The sequence below is a fragment of the Triticum aestivum genome, chromosome 5A (assembly GCF_018294505.1).
Source record: "Triticum aestivum cultivar Chinese Spring chromosome 5A, IWGSC CS RefSeq v2.1, whole genome shotgun sequence".
Lineage (NCBI taxonomy): Eukaryota > Viridiplantae > Streptophyta > Magnoliopsida > Poales > Poaceae > Triticum > Triticum aestivum.
Genome location: NC_057806.1, coordinates 360,409,605 through 360,428,985, shown reverse-complemented (window position 1 = coordinate 360,428,985; position 19,381 = coordinate 360,409,605). Strand labels below are relative to the sequence as shown.

General features: G+C 40.8%; 1 protein-coding gene across 1 annotated transcript; it reads left to right on the top strand.

Annotated features, from left to right (window-relative positions):
* The first annotated feature begins 3,320 nt into the window (after window positions 1-3,320).
* On the top strand, window positions 3,321-17,514 carry LOC123103361 (protein ROS1A). The gene is made up of 18 exons (XM_044524920.1): window positions 3,321-3,726; window positions 4,534-7,486; window positions 7,713-7,803; window positions 7,904-9,446; window positions 9,594-9,673; window positions 11,465-11,549; window positions 11,629-11,720; window positions 11,798-11,866; window positions 11,950-11,986; window positions 12,067-12,149; window positions 12,582-13,025; window positions 13,181-13,217; window positions 13,303-13,360; window positions 13,449-13,588; window positions 14,923-14,988; window positions 15,098-15,212; window positions 16,354-16,392; window positions 16,961-17,514. The coding sequence occupies exons 2-18, from the start codon at window positions 4,672-4,674 to the stop codon at window positions 17,092-17,094; spliced, it is 5,928 nt and encodes a 1,975-aa protein (XP_044380855.1). The 5' UTR covers window positions 3,321-3,726; window positions 4,534-4,671; the 3' UTR covers window positions 17,095-17,514.
* The last annotated feature ends 1,867 nt before the right edge of the window (window positions 17,515-19,381 follow it).

Sequence of the window (19,381 nt, the reverse complement as noted above, 5' to 3'; positions counted from 1 at the left end):
TGTAAATTTGTGATGTTGATTGAGTTTAGACAATATTGTAAAATGGCTTGACAATCTAGTGATTCTAGTGGTATTTTCATGTTTGAATTGCACATCTGATAACATATTTTGAGTTATTCGGCATTTTTATTTTGTGGATCGTATCTGGTAATTCTATTTAGTGTCATTTGAAAACACATGTATGAACTACTTCGGGTTTGTATCATACTTCTTTTTTCTTTAGAGTTCGCCTGACCTTATTTTCTTCGTCCTTTGCCAAGCCCCTGAATGGAGTTCATCGATGCAACGGTTGAAAAATATTATTAAAATATCATGGTTGAAAAGGACACATGTGAACAACAACTACTACCTTCGTCTAGGTGAATAAGTCATTCGTGTAGTTTTAGGTCATCGATTTGAGGAATTAAATATATGTTATATGACATGAAAAGTATATCACTAGATTTCTACACGAATGTAGTTTCTAAATATATATTTTTGTCACATATAATACATATTTAGATAGTTAAATCGTCGACCTAGAACTACGCGAATGGCTTATTCACCAAGACGGAGGTGGTAGTAAATTTGATAGCTCGGCAGAGATAGATTAGGTGTGCCTAAAGTAACATGATAAATAACTTCCGCCACGTTTGTCTACACAATCTCAAAAGTAACTCACTGTTACGGGAACCATTAAATTAAAAAACAATATAACTCACCCACCTAGGAGCTCTCACAATGACTTGAGCTCATCAGCCTGCCGCAGAGGCGAGGACAACGTGTGGTGCTATTTGGCCCTCTTTCCTCAACGTGCATATATGGCCAGGAACCTCTTCTCGTTTGTTGGAATATGCCCGCGCTACCAGCGGTAATCGCTACTACTCATCTCCACCTATAGGGTTCTCCCCCTCTCCTCCGGTGTCCACCGCCACTCCGATCCGCGGCCGCCTCATGACCACAAGAAGAAGACAACTTGGTGGTGGCTCGCGCGCGGCCCATACGGTACGGTAGAGCTAGATCCATTGGTGAAGAACATCAGTTGTAGCTAAAAGCAATATCTGGTTTCTTATTTAAAGATGCACAAGATCCTTTTCCTCCACGGTCAAACACCGGTCTCATCCTCACAACAATCTTCTCTTTCTCACGACCTAACACCACACATACACAAAGGAAGTATAAAAACACCAAAAGCTCATGTATGAACCACAACATATAGGATGACAACCACCCCACTACATCACAAGCCGATCTACCACATGTCCGGTGGCGATTTTTGCCACTGCTGACCATCGTCCACCACATTGTGGCACATACATGAAACACTAGGCATCAGTGACAGTCAATCCCCCTTAGCACCCTCAATGAATAAGCAATAAAGTGTGGGAGGAGGAAAGAGAGGGGACCAACGACAAGAAAGGGGGGAGACAAAGATAGAAGGGACAAAGGGAGAAGATAAAGAGGTGGAGGGGGTGAAGGGTGACACAGAGACCAAGGGTGAAGGGGGAGTATAGCCGATTTCATACAAAAAAAAGATTGAGGTGGATGATCCAAATATTGTATTTAAATTGAATTTAGACAAGCACACATGAAATCAATTCATAAAACTATAAATGGATGCATTTTTCTATAATGATGTGTCTCTCTCTCTCTCTCTCTCTCTCTCTCTATATATATATATATATATATATATATATATATATATCAGTACCAGTTTTTGCATACAAGATAAAAAAGGGCATGCCTCTGGAATGAAAATTTTGCTAATAAAAATAGACATATTGTGTGTTATTTGTGTAGTTTCATTGTCACATCAACCTCTAGTGATGAACCGACAAATAAAACAATTAAAAATTCAAACATGATGTGATTAATAGAAGTTGAACTCCTTTGGAATAAGCTAGAAGCTTTACCGTCTGACTTCAACGGTCGAATAATCAATTACAAAGTTGTCCTTGAGAAGTGTAAAAAGTAAATTTCAAACTTATGTTTGGTCGTCTCAACAACAGGCAAAAAGTAATACTAAAATATTATGTTTGAAAGAAAGGTGTGCGTGCGATAACTAGTACATTTGACCTGTAGCTCGAGAGGGACATCAGATTGGATGTGGATAAAGTAACATGAAAAATAACTTCCACCATGTTTCTGTGCAATATCTTAAAAGTAACTAACATCTATGGGGAAACACAAATTGCTAAAGAAGCATATATATCTTCCTTATTTACAGACGCGCATGATCCTCTTCCCTCATGGTCAATCGTCGGTGTCATTCTCACAACAATCTTCTATTTCTCACAACCAAACACTACACATACACAAATTAAGCACAACAAAACACCAAAAACTCGGCCAAGCACCGGAACATATGGGTGGACAAAAACCCCCACTACATCACACGTCGACGTCGCCACTTGATTGATGTCGATTTTGCCACTGCTTAACACCATTGACCACATTTGGGCTCATAAATGCAACCATATGCATGTGGTGATCGATGCCCCTTGGCGCACTAAGTGAAGAAGCGACGAAGTGTAGAAGGGTGAATGAGAGGGGAACACCAACGAGACATGGGAGCAAGAAAGGAGGGACAAAAGGACATGACAAAGAGATGGAGAGAGAGCGAAGGGCGATGTGGAGACAGGGAAGGAGGGGGAGGGGGGCATCGGCAATTTGTTAAGAATAGAAGATTAAAGTGGATGATCCAATGATGTATTTAAATTGAATTTAGAGAAGTACTCCCTCCGCAAAGAAATATAAGAGCGTTTAGATCACTAACACTCTTCTTTATAAAGGGAATACAAAAGAAAATCAAGTCGTAAGATTGTATATACAACGACGACCAATCTTCGCATGTAAGATAACAAAGAAGACGAAAACCTATTAACAATAGAAACCATTTCATTGTTGGTCTAGTTGCATCAACTTCTACTAATGAAAATCGACAAAAACAAAATTAAAATAAACAACATATCATATGACATTCTTAATAAAAACTCAACTCATTTGAAATGATAAAGCCAGAAGCTTTACCCGCTAGTTTCAACGGTCGAATAATCAGCAATGGAGTCGACCGTTGAGACGCGCGGAAAATAATATTAAAACTTTATGTTTGAAAAGTACGCGCGTCCGCGGCAACTAGTACACCCGCCCCGATGACCCGATAGGGACACCTGATCATGTGTGGCTAAAGTATGAAGATAAATAACTTTCACTATTTGGTACGAAATCTCAAAAGTAACTCACTGCTACGGAAACACAGTCTTGTTGAGGAAGCACATGCCAGGTTCCTTATTTAAAAGCCGCAGGGGATCCGCCCCCCTCGTGGTCAATCACGCGGTGTCATCCTCACAACAATCTTCCCCCCTTCACTGCTCTTCTCTCTCTCACAACCTAACACCATTTGTCCCCTCTCCCCATTTCCCAAAAAACGAACAATCCAACACTCGACCGAGTCAGTGCTGCCTTCCCCCACTCGATTCGCTCGATTCTTCGCCCCCAAGACCCTCCCCTCACTCGATCCTACTCACCCCCCCTCCCCGCGCGAGCTCCCGATCCGCCTCGCCGGCGGGCCGGCCGTCCTCGCCGCCGCCGCCCTTGACCTCGCTGCTCGCGCCGCCCGTTCTCTCTGCCGAGGCCGTGGTCGCGCGGACGCAGCTAGGGTTGGAGGGGTCGTCTCCTGGCCTGGCACCGGCGCCTCCCTCCTCCCCCCCCCCCCCCCCCCCCCCCCCGCGGAGCTGCAAGCGGGAGGTATCGTCTCGGGCTTCCCAGATCTGACTTTTGAGCGTTTCCCCCAGGGTTCTAGTACAAATCTGTGATTAATCAAGTGGAGAGTCTGTTTGTTCATTAGGTGTTGAAATATCGTTTTGTTGGATCGAAAATTGTGGTTGAGGGAATCAGAACTTGGATGTGATAAAATTTGGTATTGCTCGAGCTAAAAATTTAACGTTGCTCAACCTGATTTGTAGTTCAGCATGTCAAAGTTTGTTTTTGATTGATTGGATGTTATAGTTCAGGGGGTCGAAATGTTGAATTTTTGGAGAGGACCATGGCCACAAAACTACGCCGACAGAGTTCCACAGGGGGCGGTTGGGTGTGATGAGCGATCACGCAATTACTTTTTTGGCTTGTTTAGATGGATTTGGAAATTGTTGCTTACATGGGTGTAAAGTGACAAGTGATTTAGCCATCCACGGGCAGTGGTGGGGGCACCTGAGTGCCCATGTTTTTTCTTGCACCAGGATAGTTTAAGTACGCCAATGCTTTGGCAGAAAAGGACAAATGCGGATATTTGAGATAGTATGTGTAAAGGAGCTTCGCAGAAGTACTTACGGTTACTCCAGTGCATACTTTATTTTGTTCCTTTTCATTTTGTTGTTTTGATCTAAGTGTCCAAGGAGTTTATGCTGGCCACTGATAAGGTGATAATTGGCTCCTTGCTTTTAGTAATAGTGATATATTTTAGCTAAATACACCGTCTTGGTTGTGTATATATGACAGTTGCTTCACTGGCTGTTTGTACTGGAGGTTGATGCATCGTGCCTTGATATTTTGCAGCTGGAGACTGGGAGACCAGATGGAGGGCCCTGCCTGATCAAATCCTCCTGTTCCTGACGAGTGACAAGAAATTACACAACAACACATGGCACACGGGCTATTTGTGTATGCCAGGGAGATTAAGTAGATTGACGAAATATGCAGGGCTTTGGACAATGGCTTCCTCAATCGCAGAGCGCAGCCGATCTTTATTTCTCAGGTATTATGTCTTCTCAGTTGGACACTTCCATAGAGATGCAGACTAGAAATACTGCAGTTGCAGTGTTGGAGGACGAGTCTGCTCATTCGTTTGGCATTACAAGTGCTGCTGGGCCAATTGAAGTCACTAGAAATGATGCCGGGACAATTATAGACAATGAAAATGTTGCTGAACCGACTGGAGGTATTGACTTGAACAAGACCCCACCACCGAAGGCTAAGAGGAAAAAGCACAGGCCAAAGGTCCTGAAATCATCAAAGCCTCCTAAGTCTGCAACCCCAAAGCCTTCCAAGGCAAAGGAGGAAAAACCATCTGGTAAAAGAAAGTATGTCCGTAAGAATGCGCCAGCAGGCCAACCTCCCTCAGAACAGACTGCCGAGTCACATCGCAAAGCTGCCCTGAAACCCGCTAAGCGGTCTTTGAACTTTGAGGGGGAAGTTCCACAAGAGAACACACATCCTGGATCCCAAGCTCAAGTGGTATCTTGTGATCCCAAGGACTATCAACCATCCATGCCTTCTACCGGTCAAAGAAATGTCCAAAGCCAGTTGACATGCCATTTGGATTTTACCAGCAGTTCAATGTACAGTTCAGCCAATCAGATGGCTGATACACAGCTATTGCCTGCAGATAATATGAAAACATCAATTTACAGTTCAGCCAATCAGATGGCTAATGCACAGTTTTTGCCTGCACATAATATGCCAAAAGGAGTATTATTTGACCTCAATAGTTCGACGAATCAGATACAGAATGAGTATGCTAATTTTTTGGATGGGCCTGCGCAATTTTTTCAGTCTGGAATAACAGAAACATTACAAACAAATCCTTTGCTAGAGCTCTGTGCTGGCATGCCAGATAAAAATTTACCTGATCTCAACAGTTCAATCACTCTAATGCAGGGCATGTCAACTAATTTTACCGAATACTTGCTTTCATCATCACAAGCTTCTGTAAGAGAAACACATATGGGCAAACAGATGCCTAATTGTCAAAGAATGCCAGAAAATCCAGTTACACCTGCTCAGTGTTTTGAAGGGGTTGCAGCGAGGGAAAACTTCAATCTTAATTCTTGTTTAAGAGAAGGAGGGGTAACCAACCAAATATGTCATGGCTACAGATCGACACAAAGCCCAATCCCACCTCCCAAGCAAATTGAAGGGCATTCTGCAATGGAAAATTTGAATGGACTTGGAACAATAAGTGACTACTTAAAGTTTACCACCAGTCCTAGTCCTTACAGGCAAACAGGTGGTGCACTTGGACTTCATGGTTCACACAGCTCGTCACATGTGCATGCACTGGACACCAGAGAACACAATGCTTCCAATGGTGCCCATATTCCATTAGGTATGAATCTTGACCAGCAGAGGAATGGATGGGCATCTGTAGATGCGTGCCATGCTGCACCCTCTCAGGGGTCATATTTTCCTGAAACCTACAAAAGAATGAGAACAGATAATTATAGTAAATGCCTGAATGGAGCTGTGGGCAACACATCCACCCCAACTATGTATTTGTCAAACAATCGGAATACAAATGTGGTTTCAGCTGTCAACTCTAATGTGTTTACCCTAGCTGATGCTCAAAGACTGATAGCCCGTGAGAAATCACGAGCTTCCCGAGGAATGATTAGTTTTGGAGGATCAGGATACAATATGGTTAAAAGACCGGAAATGATCGAAGAACATTATAGACCTGCTATCCATGGCACTGCATGCAGTGATTCTGTTGAAGCACCTGATAAACATTTCAGACACATAACAGAAAAAATTACACAGGTGCCTAGTAATCCAAACACCCTGCAAAGTCAAAACTGTAGTCCGAGAATTGGAAGTCATCAACCACAGTTTTGGGAAGGCAACACGATTGAAGTGTCAGGTTTGCCTGTTGAACAGCATAATCAGAGCACTGCCCCTCAGGATGATACTCGGAATAGTTTCTGCATTGGTCCTTCCGACGAGCTTGTCAGAAGCATCAATGGTGAAATTTCTAGGTTTCCTGTCACTCCAACAGGCCAATCAACAGGTAACAACACTATGAAAAAGTTTGATTTCCAACTGGAGACTTCTGGAGAAGTTATTATGCCCCTTACCAGTCCAAGAAATTCATCACCGGGTACTGATGTTCTGAGAAATGAGGATCATCAAGTGGAGGTTTGTGGAGAAACTACTGTAGCTAAACCCAGTGAGAAGCGAAAAGCAGGACGACCCCGAAAAGAGATAAAACCTGGTGAGAATCCAAAGCCTAGAGGTCGTCCAAGGAAGCAAAAGGTGGTTGGTGCAGAACTTGCATCCAAAGGTAGCAATGAAGATATTTCTGTTATCTCTGGACCTCATGCGGGAGTGTCTCCTGGTTCCAAAGGGATTAATACGGAACGAAGCGGAGAAAGTTTTCCTGGAGCTATAGCACCTCCAGTGGATCCTTTGGATCTCATAATTCAAAAGATAAAAATCTTAGACATAAACAAATCAGATGACACTGGGTCAGCTGAGCCGCATGGTGCTCTTGTCCCTTACAAAGGAGAATTTGGTGCAATTATTCCATACGAGGGGAAAGGGAAAAGAAAATATGCTCGGGCCAAAGTGAACCTTGATCCAGTAACTGCTCTAATGTGGAAGTTATTAATGGAACCAGATATGGTTGATGGTTCCGAAGGCATGGATAAGGACAAAGAAAAATGGCTTGAAGAAGAAAGGAAAATATTCCGAGGACGTATTGATTCGTTCATTGCTCGCATGCATCTAGTTCAAGGTAATGCTACTATTTTAAATCTTTATTCCTGACAGGTCCTTCTATATGTTACTCCACATATTGGATTCCAGAACCTTATAGGGTCTCATGTTCGAACTCCGACTTCACGCTAATGGGATGATCACAGATCATTAATGGTTTGGGTTGCACTGTATTGGATGCGATGATGGCTTATAGGTTTTGCAGAAAGGTACCTAACTCTTGAATAACCTCTATCTGTTTGCAGGAGATCGTCGTTTCTCTCCCTGGAAAGGATCAGTTGTGGATTCAGTAGTGGGTGTTTTTCTCACCCAGAATGTTTCAGACCATCTTTCCAGGTGAAATAAAGATTGCAGCCTATTTGAACTGGAAGCTGTTTGTGACTAGCATTCTGAAATTATGTTGTTTGTCTGACTGTTATCTTCTACTGTTTTGTAGCTCTGCGTTTATGGCTCTCGCTGCAAAATTTCCTGCAAAGCCAGAAGTCTCTAAAATATCTGCAGATAGGATGTTTCACACAGCATCAGAGAACGTTGGTTGTTCTGGATTGTTTGGTGATTCTGTCAAATTGCCGGGTGGTATTCTTGTTGAAGAGGCAAGTAACACAACAGGCTCCTTAGTTACAACAGAAGAAAAGGAAGGAAGCAACAGTTCTGGGTTGTTTGGAAATTCTCCTGGAGATGGAGTAGACTGTACAGCAGGGGTTTATTATAATTCTTATGGGACACTGCTGGTTAGGCTGCATGAGGGCAAGACACCGGCTGTGGGGACTGAAAGCGTTGTTGAAGTCGAAGATGGGGCACTGGAGGACGTTGTTTCATCACAGAACTCTGCTATTTCATCTCAAAGTTCCCCTGACTATCTGTTTCACATGACTGATCATATGTTCCCAAGCACATTGCTAAATTTTACAGCAGAAGACTTTGTTGGCAGAAATATGGCCAATGGTACAAGCAATTCAACCACATACACAGAACTTCTGAAGATGCAAGAGCTAAAGAGCAAGCCTAATGAAAAGGAATATGATGGAGTTCCAATACAATGTACAAACAGGGGGTCAATCCCCAGTGAAGTACATAACCTTAACAGCAAGACTCAACCTCTTCATGCTTCTGGCTCTTATCACCAGAATGGCCGAGCTCATCTCCCAGATATAACATTTTCCAGTGACTTAGAGCACTCAGTATACACTGGCCTTAATAGAACAGATGATTCCAGGGTCACACCAGCTGAGATCAGATATGACTGTTCTTTATCTTCTCCTGGAATTGACAGTGAAAATAGATCTCAAACGACTGATTCTTTAACTGCCCTTCTATACGGTATAGATGGATCCTTAAGTCAGGACAAAATCCCTTTCCCTTCCATGGCGACGCAAGGAGCTGACTCGATTTCAACATTAATGGATAAATATTTTCATCCATCAAGTTCAGAGACGGCGTCATTTGCTAGGGAGCAATTGTCCTGTGAAAATAATCTTCAAAGAAATGATGTTGTAGCTGCATTTGTGAAACAGCATGAAACTTTGAATCTGCAAGAGGAATGTACTGCCAGAGCAAAGCAAATTGGAGGTGAAAATTGTCAGTCAGGATGTAGCCAACAGTATGGCAATGTTGGACTTTCATCAAACATGGATGGGAGTCATTGTTCCTCAAACTTATATGAAAATGAAAAAGCAAATTCTGAACTCCTAGAGAAGGTTGCTTCAGACTCGATAGAGAAACCCAAAGATACTAATAAGGCTTTACCTGAAGTTCCTGCTGACAGATCAAAAGCAAAGAAGGCAAGGGCTGGTAAAAAGAGAACATATGATTGGGATATTTTAAGAAAAGAAGTTCTTGCCAGTCGAGGAAATGAAGAAAGAGGTGAGAATGCAAAGGATGCACTTGATTGGGAAACAATAAGGCAAATAGATGTGAAGGAAATATCTAACGCAATTAGAGAGCGAGGAATGAACAACATGCTCTCAGAGCGAATACAAGTAAGTATGCCAAAAAGTAGTTACTAAATGAAGTACAGTATAGCCCTAGTCATATGGACATGTGGGCAATTCAATCTAGACTTGCCTATTTGTTGAAATGGTCATGGTTCGGTCATGTATACTCATCTTTAGCAATTTCCATTGTAGGATTTTCTAAACCGGGTGGTGAGAGACCATGGGAGCATTGACCTTGAATGGTTGCGATATGTCGATCCAGACAAAGCAAAGTAAGCTACTCTCTCCGATCCATATTACTTGTCGCAGCTTTAGTACAAAGTTGTACTAAAGCTGCGACAAGTAATATGGTACTAAAGTTGTACTAAAGCTGCGGCAAGTAATATGGATCGAAGGGAGGAGATTAATAAATATTGAGCTAAAATTTATAATTGTACTTGTTTGTTCTATACATTGTCTTCCATCATTGTTATTTGAGGCAAAGTTATACAGGGTTCTCTGTTGATTTTGTAACCAGGTTTCATTGCTAAGATTTGTACCTGTACTGGTTTGTGTTATTGTTATGAACCATCATCCACAATGGGATAACGACTGTTTTGAAGATAACGATTGAGTAGACATAGGTTGAGATGAGAGAATAACTTTGAGATAATAGATCGAGTCTTCTAGCTTGATTTCCTCAAAAGTTACTCATCCAACACTTACATGCTGCTAAGGATTGGGTTAACATAGGTTGAAAGAGAGAACAACTTGGAGAGAATAAATTGACTTTTCTTGCTTGATTCCCTCAAAAGTTACACAAGCCAATACTAAGTAGTAGTCCTACCTCTTAAGTCTTAGTTTGACCTGTTGTATTCTAACTAGGAAACCTCCTAGTAGATACAATCCATGTTTTCTTAATCCTCCTGAACTCTTCCTAAGCATTCTATCCTAATTCTGTTTCTTACTCACTTTCTGAATTCAAGCTGTCTAACACCAAAACATCCTTGTCTTCTGTGTCTTGTTGGCCACTCAATGCATCTAATGCTGGTTTGATGCAACATGCTAATGTCCACATCAGTTATTTATTTCACTGCCATTTTGCAACATGCTAATTTGACCTGTTTTTGTTGAGGATCCTGATTGTACAAAAACAATTTAAAAAAACATAGACGACCTTTGTTGAGGAGCTGATTTAACAAAATCCCACCTACATGGGTCTGATTAAATTGTAGTTAAACCTGTCAACTCAGCTGTGACTCTTAAAAGGGCCTCCTTGACAATCATGTATAAATGGCTTTAACTGCACATAATCTGGACTGAGGTGCTTGATCATATCAGAATAATGTAGGGTCTCTCGTGCAGATCTGTAATTCTGCTCCCCACTCAAATTTTATTATACTTAGCTACATATACTATTACAAATATGTAGACCTATCACAAGAAAACTAATGGTCATATTCTTATTAGAAGTAGCTTTATAGACTTTAATTAACATACCCTGTTACACATTAATGGCTGAAGTCGCATTTTGGAACTGCAAAGTAAAGACTAGTCATTTTTGTTTTGGGCTGGAAGTAGTATCTGGTGCTCCTTTTCTTCTTTGAACAAATACAAGATGCTGAACAAAAACTCAATTAGAGGTGGAACGAATAGTTCACTGACTGCTTTCTTGTGTAGTGTTTCATTCTTGTTACATATGGATGCATATCAAAAGACCAATTCAACACTGCCATAAGTCATAACTGAGTGCATACATGCAGACGTGTTGGTTATTTGAAAAGTTATCATTGATGGACTCATAGGGTCTTGAGATGATGGGAGCCCTCAAAATGTTTTTTCAACATGTAAAAGGGTTATTCTAAAAGTTATGGACCATGTGACCTCAACCTTAGATGAATGTTTTTGTCCAATTCTCTTGTATGACCGTTCACTCGGGAAGTTTGCATGGTTGACTGAAATAAATATTTGCAGCATATTATATTATGCGGCATCGCGCAATGGGCTATAAATGCATATAAATTTCTTCTGTTGAACAGTTTTGACATTTAAAAATTATAACCTTCTTGCTGTGTCTCTTTCAGGGAGTACCTCTTAAGCATTAGAGGTCTTGGACTGAAAAGTGTAGAGTGTGTGCGTCTTTTGACACTCCATCATATGGCTTTCCCTGTATGTCCTCCCATTCCAAATTTTGTTAAATATTATTTATTTAATTTTGGAGGTTCATCAGTATCAGTTGATTATGTAGGTGGACACAAACGTTGGTAGGATTTGCGTGAGGCTGGGATGGGTGCCACTTCAACCCCTACCCGAGTCTCTTCAGTTGCATCTGTTGGAGCTGTAAGTGCCCTCAATCCTTGTGGTTGGTTTGACTAGTATATACACAAATTACTGAGTTTGATCATGCCAATTTGAAGGTATCCGATGCTGGAGAACATACAGAAATACCTCTGGCCTCGATTATGCAAGCTTGATCAACGGACATTGTAAGTCTTAGAAACCCAGTTAATTACTTATTTTGGAAAAGGTCTTTATCTGCAGGTATATAGTTAAAATTTACTATGTGCAGGTACGAGCTTCACTATCAAATGATAACGTTTGGAAAGGTAAACATGAGATATATTAAAGCAACATGTAACTGACTTACTGTGTGTAACTGAATTATTTTACTTTTTTTCCCTGTTAGGTATTTTGTACAAAAAGTAAGCCAAATTGCAATGCATGCCCAATGAGAGCTGAATGCAAGCACTTTGCGAGTGCATTTGCAAGGTAATTTATCAAGATATATGCACATTTTGATATACACTGTACCGGGCTAATCAACTATGCATCTTGCACTCTGGTATTTGAACTTCTATTATGTTTGTGGGACCTATTTTCCTGTGGAACTGTGTATTGCAGTGTGTTAATTTGTAGCTAAAATACCTCCCTCGTGGATAAAAAGCTAACCATCTACTTTTTTGATGGCATCGACTGATAATATTTCCCTGCAAAAAAATTGTTAGTTGGTTTCGTTGGAAAAAAAAATTGGGTTGTTAGAAAAGATTTTATTCCGGTCCAATAGATTTCACAAACTTAGCAAAACTATGAGTTCTTTCAATAGAACAAATAAAGTGCCAATGGATGGCTTGCTAAAAGGTTTGTTTCTATTCCAATTTCAATAGGAAAAGTTCATTGCTAATAAGTTTGTTTTTGATACAGTGCTAGACTTGCTCTTCCTGGACCTGAAGAGAAGAGTTTGGTTACGTCAGGAAACCCAATTGCTTCAGGGAGCTGCCAGCAGCCATACATAAGTTCTATGCGTTTAAATCAACTTGACTGGAATGCAAATGCCCATGACCATATTCTGGACAATCGCCAGCCAATCATTGAGGAGCCAGCAAGTCCTGAACCAGAACCAGAGACTGCAGAGATGAGAGAGAGTGCCATAGAGGATATTTTTCTTGATGATCCTGAAGAAATTCCTACAATCAAGCTTAATTTCGAGGAGTTTGCACAGAATCTCAAGAATTATATGCAAGTCAATAACATTGAAATGGAAGATGCTGATATGTCAAGTGCCTTGGTTGCCATAACTCCAGAAGCTGCATCTATCCCAACTCCTAGGCTCAAGAATGTTAGTCGCCTAAGAACAGAGCATCAAGTGTATGTCCCTGTCTTCCACAAAACCAGTATCGTTGATGATAACTATAGTACCCTCGTATCTTTTGTTATATTGCTAGTACAGCAAAGAAATTTACACAGGATCTGTATTGGAATGTTCTCATTATTTGGCTTCTCTGTTTTCTACATGGCTGCAGCTATGAACTGCCGGACTCGCATCCACTTCTGGAAGGAGTGAGTTCATCGGTCATTATTGAAATTTATACTGTCTAAATGTGAAATAAGGTTATAATGAAAAATATTTCCTTGTTGTGTGCAGTATGACCAAAGAGAGCCTGATGATCCTTGCCCGTATCTACTCTCTATATGGACCCCAGGTAAGAAGTACATTATAAGCTGAAGTATTATGGTTGTCACACTCCTGTACAGTTGAGGGCTGCTAATGTTCATTCAAATATAAAACAGGTGAAACAGCTCAGTCAATTGATGCACCCAAGACAGCATGCAACTCCAATGAGAGTGGTAAACTATGTGACAGCAGTGCATGCTTCAGTTGCAACAGTATGCGAGAGGCGCAGGCTCAAACAGTCAGAGGAACAATTTTGGTACGTTACTCATTTATGTAATATACTTGCCAGAACAGTACTAAGTGGCTGGCCAGCAAGATGCTCTGTAGGAAACCAGTGTCCAACTCCACCATTGATTAGGAAGACTCCACTATTACGATATATCGAGTTAAGAAGCTAATTTGTAAGCTAGTAACGAATTATTAGAGTTGCAGTCCAAAAAGAGATAAGCGCATCCTCCTATTAAATTGGATTTTCAGAACATGGGGGCAACGGAGCACTTTATTTTGAACCCCCCAAAACAAGTGCTTAAAACTTTTTTTACATGAATATGCATGCATGTGGTCGAAGTACGTGTGAAAGTTCGTTCAAAAATATGTTGTATTGTATGGCAGGGCAAAAAAGACAAAAATTCGGCCCAAAAAGGAAAAAAAACTGGCCCCAAATTTCCATGTATTGTCTTTTTTGTATCTCTCACATGCAAGCACGTATATTGGTGAAATTTTGGCACGTTATACTGTGCTGCTATATGTGCATGTACACAAAATTTTGAAATTTTTCAAGCCGTACAAATTGGTTTTTTTGAACTTCAAAATAAAGTGCTCCATTGTCCCTGTGCTCAGAACTCAATTTTCGATCCTCCTATATGCATCCTAACGGATGAATACTATTCTCTCCCAAAAGTTCTCTCATCTCAATGTATCCATCACCCCCCTTCTAAACACCAATCCCCTTCAAGCCTGATTGATGCCTGGCCTTCCTCTACATGATGGTTATCTTTAATGGGAACCCCAAGGTTCATATCAGCTATAGGTTTTGGGAAATGATTCCTAAGTTGTCTTTAAAATTCTGAACTCTTAATAGATGATGCGTGTTCTAATGAAGACAAAATGATTTGTGTTAAAAATCATTCCCGTCTCAACTAATTGTGTGATGTATTAGCGGGTATACAATTTTGGTGTTTGTGCATGGCATGGTGAGATCAATTGGTCTGATCCTTTTGAGTATGTGAGAAGCAAACCAACGACTTCCCCTCATTGTTACTTTTCATTCACACATTATGCAATTTGGAAGTCAAGAAACAGTGGCATTACTTATATTGTGTTTGGTTGAGAACCACTATGGCCCATGTTGTACACACCATCCACATTGTATGATGAAAGTGAACATCAAAATTTTAGATTTATGTATGTGTCGAATATGTTGTAGTAGTAAGCTACCTGGCCGTGAATTAATCCATGGAGTAGATTATCTACTGTTCTCTACTGTACAAAAGTTCAGTATGTCAAATATCAATAATCCAATGAGCTTACATATTACTATCTTCAAAATGGTAGTGCCTAACTATCTTTTTGTTGATTTAACTCAAATAGGTACCGTGTCGAACAGCTATGAGAGGAAGCTTTCCACTTAATGGGACATATTTCCAAGTAAATGAGGTAATGACTGAGTTATATCTGTTCATAGTTGGAATGGTATAATAACATCAACAGAAATACAAATGTTCCTGATATTATAGTTACCAGCTGTTCAAATGTTATACTGCAGGTATTTGCTGATCATGACTCAAGCCGAAACCCAGTTGATGTTCCGAGGAGATGGATATGGGACCTCCCTAGGAGAACAGTTTACTTCGGAACTTCAGTTCCTTCAATCTTTAAAGGTATATCCCTAACGAGAACCAAGGATTCAGCACTTGGTTGCACTGTTGTGGGTTTCTTATCTTTCAAAACAAACCATATAGATTGACTGAGAAGTTTGAGATAGGCAAAATAAAGTACTGACAGTAGAACTCCAGTTGATGTTACTTGCTGGCTATTATTTTATTCCCACTAGTTTTGTTGGACTTCCTTTAGTCATGGTAATATGGCAAGATATTAGTTTTTGGCATATATGAACATCTAGCTGTCCCATGCAATACTAGTACCAACTGCCAAAGGAACATGAAAAACACAAGATGGAAGAGCATGTACACTAATCGCATTATCAAGATTCAAAAACAGAAGAAATAGGGGCGGTGGTATTGAATGGGGTTCAGGCTATCAAATCACTGGACCAAGATCCTTGATGGTGTATGTCTTGAAGTCTTTGCTCTGGCCGTGGTGGTACTGCAGGGTGTGCAGTCATGTAGAAACTAGAAAACTCATTGGGAAAATCCCATCTGTGCATATTCGATGAGGCTTTATTCCCAAGCAAAGCTCATTAGTTCATTTCCACCATCTAGATAGACACATAGAAATACGTTCGCATGCATGATTAGCACATGTGTGGAGACATTAGGTGGCGATGTTACGTTTGGGCTTGCATTGATGTTGGAGTTTCAACTACAAAATGGAATGATGGATTGAAATATTATTATACGAATGAAGAAATCACTTTGTAATAAAATTCGGTAAACCTTAAACTTATGCTAGGAATTGGCTAAAAAGGGCAGCCCCAGTGCATGTAGCTCCCGCTTGCGCAGGGTCTGGGGAAGGGTCCGACCACTTTGGGTCTATTGTACGCAGCCTTTCCCTACATTTCTGTAAGAGGCTGTTTCCAGGACTTGAACCCGTGACCTCATGGTCACAAGGCAGCAGCTTTACCACTGCGCCAAGGCTCCCCTTCAAAGGGCAGCCCGGTGCATGTAGCTCCTGCTTGCGCAGGGTCCGGGGAAGGGTCCGACCACTTTGGGTCTATTGTACGCAGCCTTTCCCTACATTTCTGCAAGAGGCTGTTTCCAGGACTTGAACCCGTGACCTCCTGGTCACAAGGCAACAGCTTTAAATGTGTAGATGATTATATTTTGCATGTTTCGTTTGCAGGTTTAACAACTGAAGACATACAGCAGTGCTTCTGGAGAGGTAATCATCTAAATGTTTTTGTCATTTATAATCAGGGATGCTGCGATCAAAACTATTTCCTGGAGTCAAATATTTCTTGTCTTATTTTATGTTCCAGGATGTACCTCAGATGACTAATATTTGCCAAAAAACTTGTGAAGCCCATAAATGCATAACATTATGGAAGTATTTTTAATACAAAATTAACTTATGTAATTGTACACAAACAATATGATTACTTTAAAATATATTGGTCAAATACGAACTTTGTTGCACCAGACAGAAACATAAATTTATGTGATTTAACAGTAACAGCTCTCAAGAGGATAAACATGTCTAAGATGTCGGTTTTATCTGTCAAACAAAGGAAAACTGTGGGAATTGGAGGATTACCATATTTGGAAATAAACAAAAGTAAAATAAATAAATATCAATGTGGATGGCGCATTTGTCCATGAGGATTGTTGGAGGGAGCTATAATGGGTTAGAATGCTATTGATGAGATTTCATTTAAGTTCATTTGGGAGATTTCCAGTAACATTTTTACTTGGGAAAGTAGATGTTTATACGTCTGAACGAACATCTGCAGGATTTGTTTGTGTGAGGGGCTTTGATAGGACATCAAGAGCACCAAGACCACTCTATGCAAGGCTTCACTTTCCAGCAAGCAAAATTACCAGGAATAAAAAGGGCGCAGCTTCTGCAGGCACAGATGATGCATAGCCCGTCGAGGAAATAAAAAAAAACCGAGTTACATAGAAGACCCTGCCAGAAGATCACTGACTAATAAGTTGTTGTCACCAGTTCAACCATCTTTTAGCCTTTCGTATCTGCGAACGTTATGAATGCCAGCCACTCGCGAATTTGTGAAGCTGGCGTTGTTCAGCAACATGATCCATTACTACACAGATTTATGCTCATTTGGTTCCCTCCAAGGAGTTCGATACAGCAAATGGGGATGGGAGGAAGTATGCTGTTTGGGCCATTCTGTTTGTTGTTTCATGGGATTTGAACCAACTGTTGTACATTGGAGACGTCATCCATTCAAAGTTGTTCATGTTGTTCGGTAGTTCATGTAAACGTTGTCAGATTATTTGTCAATTATTTGATTGTTTCATTGAGGAGGCCATTTCGCTCTCTTAACTCCTGTTTCATTGACGAGACATTTATATTCATTCGTATTTACTCCCTCTCAAAATATAGTGCAGATTAGTTGTCTCAAGTCAAACTTTGTAAATTTTGACCAAGTCTTTAGAAAAGGTTATCAACATCTGCAATACCAAATCAATATTATGAGATTCATAAAGAAATACCAAATCAATATTAAGAGATTCATAAAGAAATATATTTTTATATCGTCTATACCTGGTAGGGAGAACATCAATGGAAACCAATATTCAATGAAAACTTCATGAAAACCATATTTTAAATTTTTGAAAAATATCTGGAAAAAATACCGGTTGTTAAGAGGGTGATGTTTTGTTGCCACGCAAAATTTCAAGTTGAGACACATTATTAGGAAGACAAAACCAACGCAGCGTTGATTTTGTCTTTTTCACCTCATAATGTGTTTCAACTTGAAATTTTATGTGACAATAAAACATCCTGTGTTTTTTTTTCAGATTTTTTTGAAACTTCAAAATATCTTTTTCTCGTGGTTTGTACTAGCTTTCATTGAATGTTGGTTTTCGCACGATATTCTCCCTGCTTGGTATTGCAAATGTTCATACGTTTCTATAAACTTGGGCAGGCCTAACCTAATTTGACTTGGAGCAAATCTAATATACACTGTATTTTTTGTAATTTGACATGGAGGGATTATTATGCCAAAATTTGTCTGTCTAGTGCTCCATCATCCTTTAATACTTTCGAGTGCGGGATACAAGTGCTCCCGCGCTACAACGGATACAAAATGGAGTGATACATATTCACAAACTTGAAAACAAATTACCATGTTTTTTTTTACTTTTTAGTATATATCATTAAAATACGAGTGCTACACGTCGGTCGGCGGATTTTTTTAAAAGATCCACCGCCTCGCGAGCCATCTGATCTAAGTTGCTGAGCATATTATTCCTCTTTGCAACAAGAGCTTTGTTTCAGAAACATCAGTGACTATTGTAGAAAAGAGTTTTGTTTTAGAAATCTCTATGCATGGTTCCTCTTTGAAACAAGAGCATTGTTAATCAGAAACACCACTAACTATTGCAACAAGACCTTTGTTCAGAAAACATGCTCCGCTGAAGAGCACCATGCGCCACAGAGGCACCGTGAGCCGTTGTCGTCACATGTTCTTGCTGTGACGCTCGCCGTCAACCCCATCGGACCTCGTGGAGACGAGCCCCCGCCGCTCCCGGATGTCCCCACCTCCTTCCCGCGGGACGTCCTCGTCGGATCCAACGGGAATCCTCGCCGTCGTCGCCCTCCTAGCCGCACAAGTCGTCGCCCCTCGCGGCTCCCGGACGTCCCCGCATCCTGCCTGCACGCCATCCTTGTCGGATCCGACGAGATTCCACGCCTCCATTTCCCTCCAGCCGCACGAGTCATCGCTGCTGAAAAAAGGCCTGGCAGTTGCAAATTCTCTTTTTTTTTCAAAACAACTTCTCAGTTGCAGAGAGGTGGGGGTGGGGTTGCCCTCGCCCGTCTGATCAGCAGGCGATCTGACGGATACAGAGCCGACGGACGCACCCGCGTGATCGGTTGGTTGAAGGTAAGCTTTTCCCTTAAATATTTTTGGTTTCACCCATACTTTATTCATTTTACTTATTTGCATGATGTGAGGGAAATTTGGAGCAGAGTGGTGAGGATTGTTAGGATTAATTAAACTTCATAATTAAGGGATTAATCCCTGCTTGTAATAACTTTATAAATCGCCGCGTCGGTTCCATCCGAACTGACGACCCCTTGTAAAACGCCTGTTCCATGTTCCAACGCTATATGTAGCACTTCATCTAGTTTGATCATTTGTTCTTTTCGATCTCAAACACGTTATGAGCACGTAGGGTGAGCT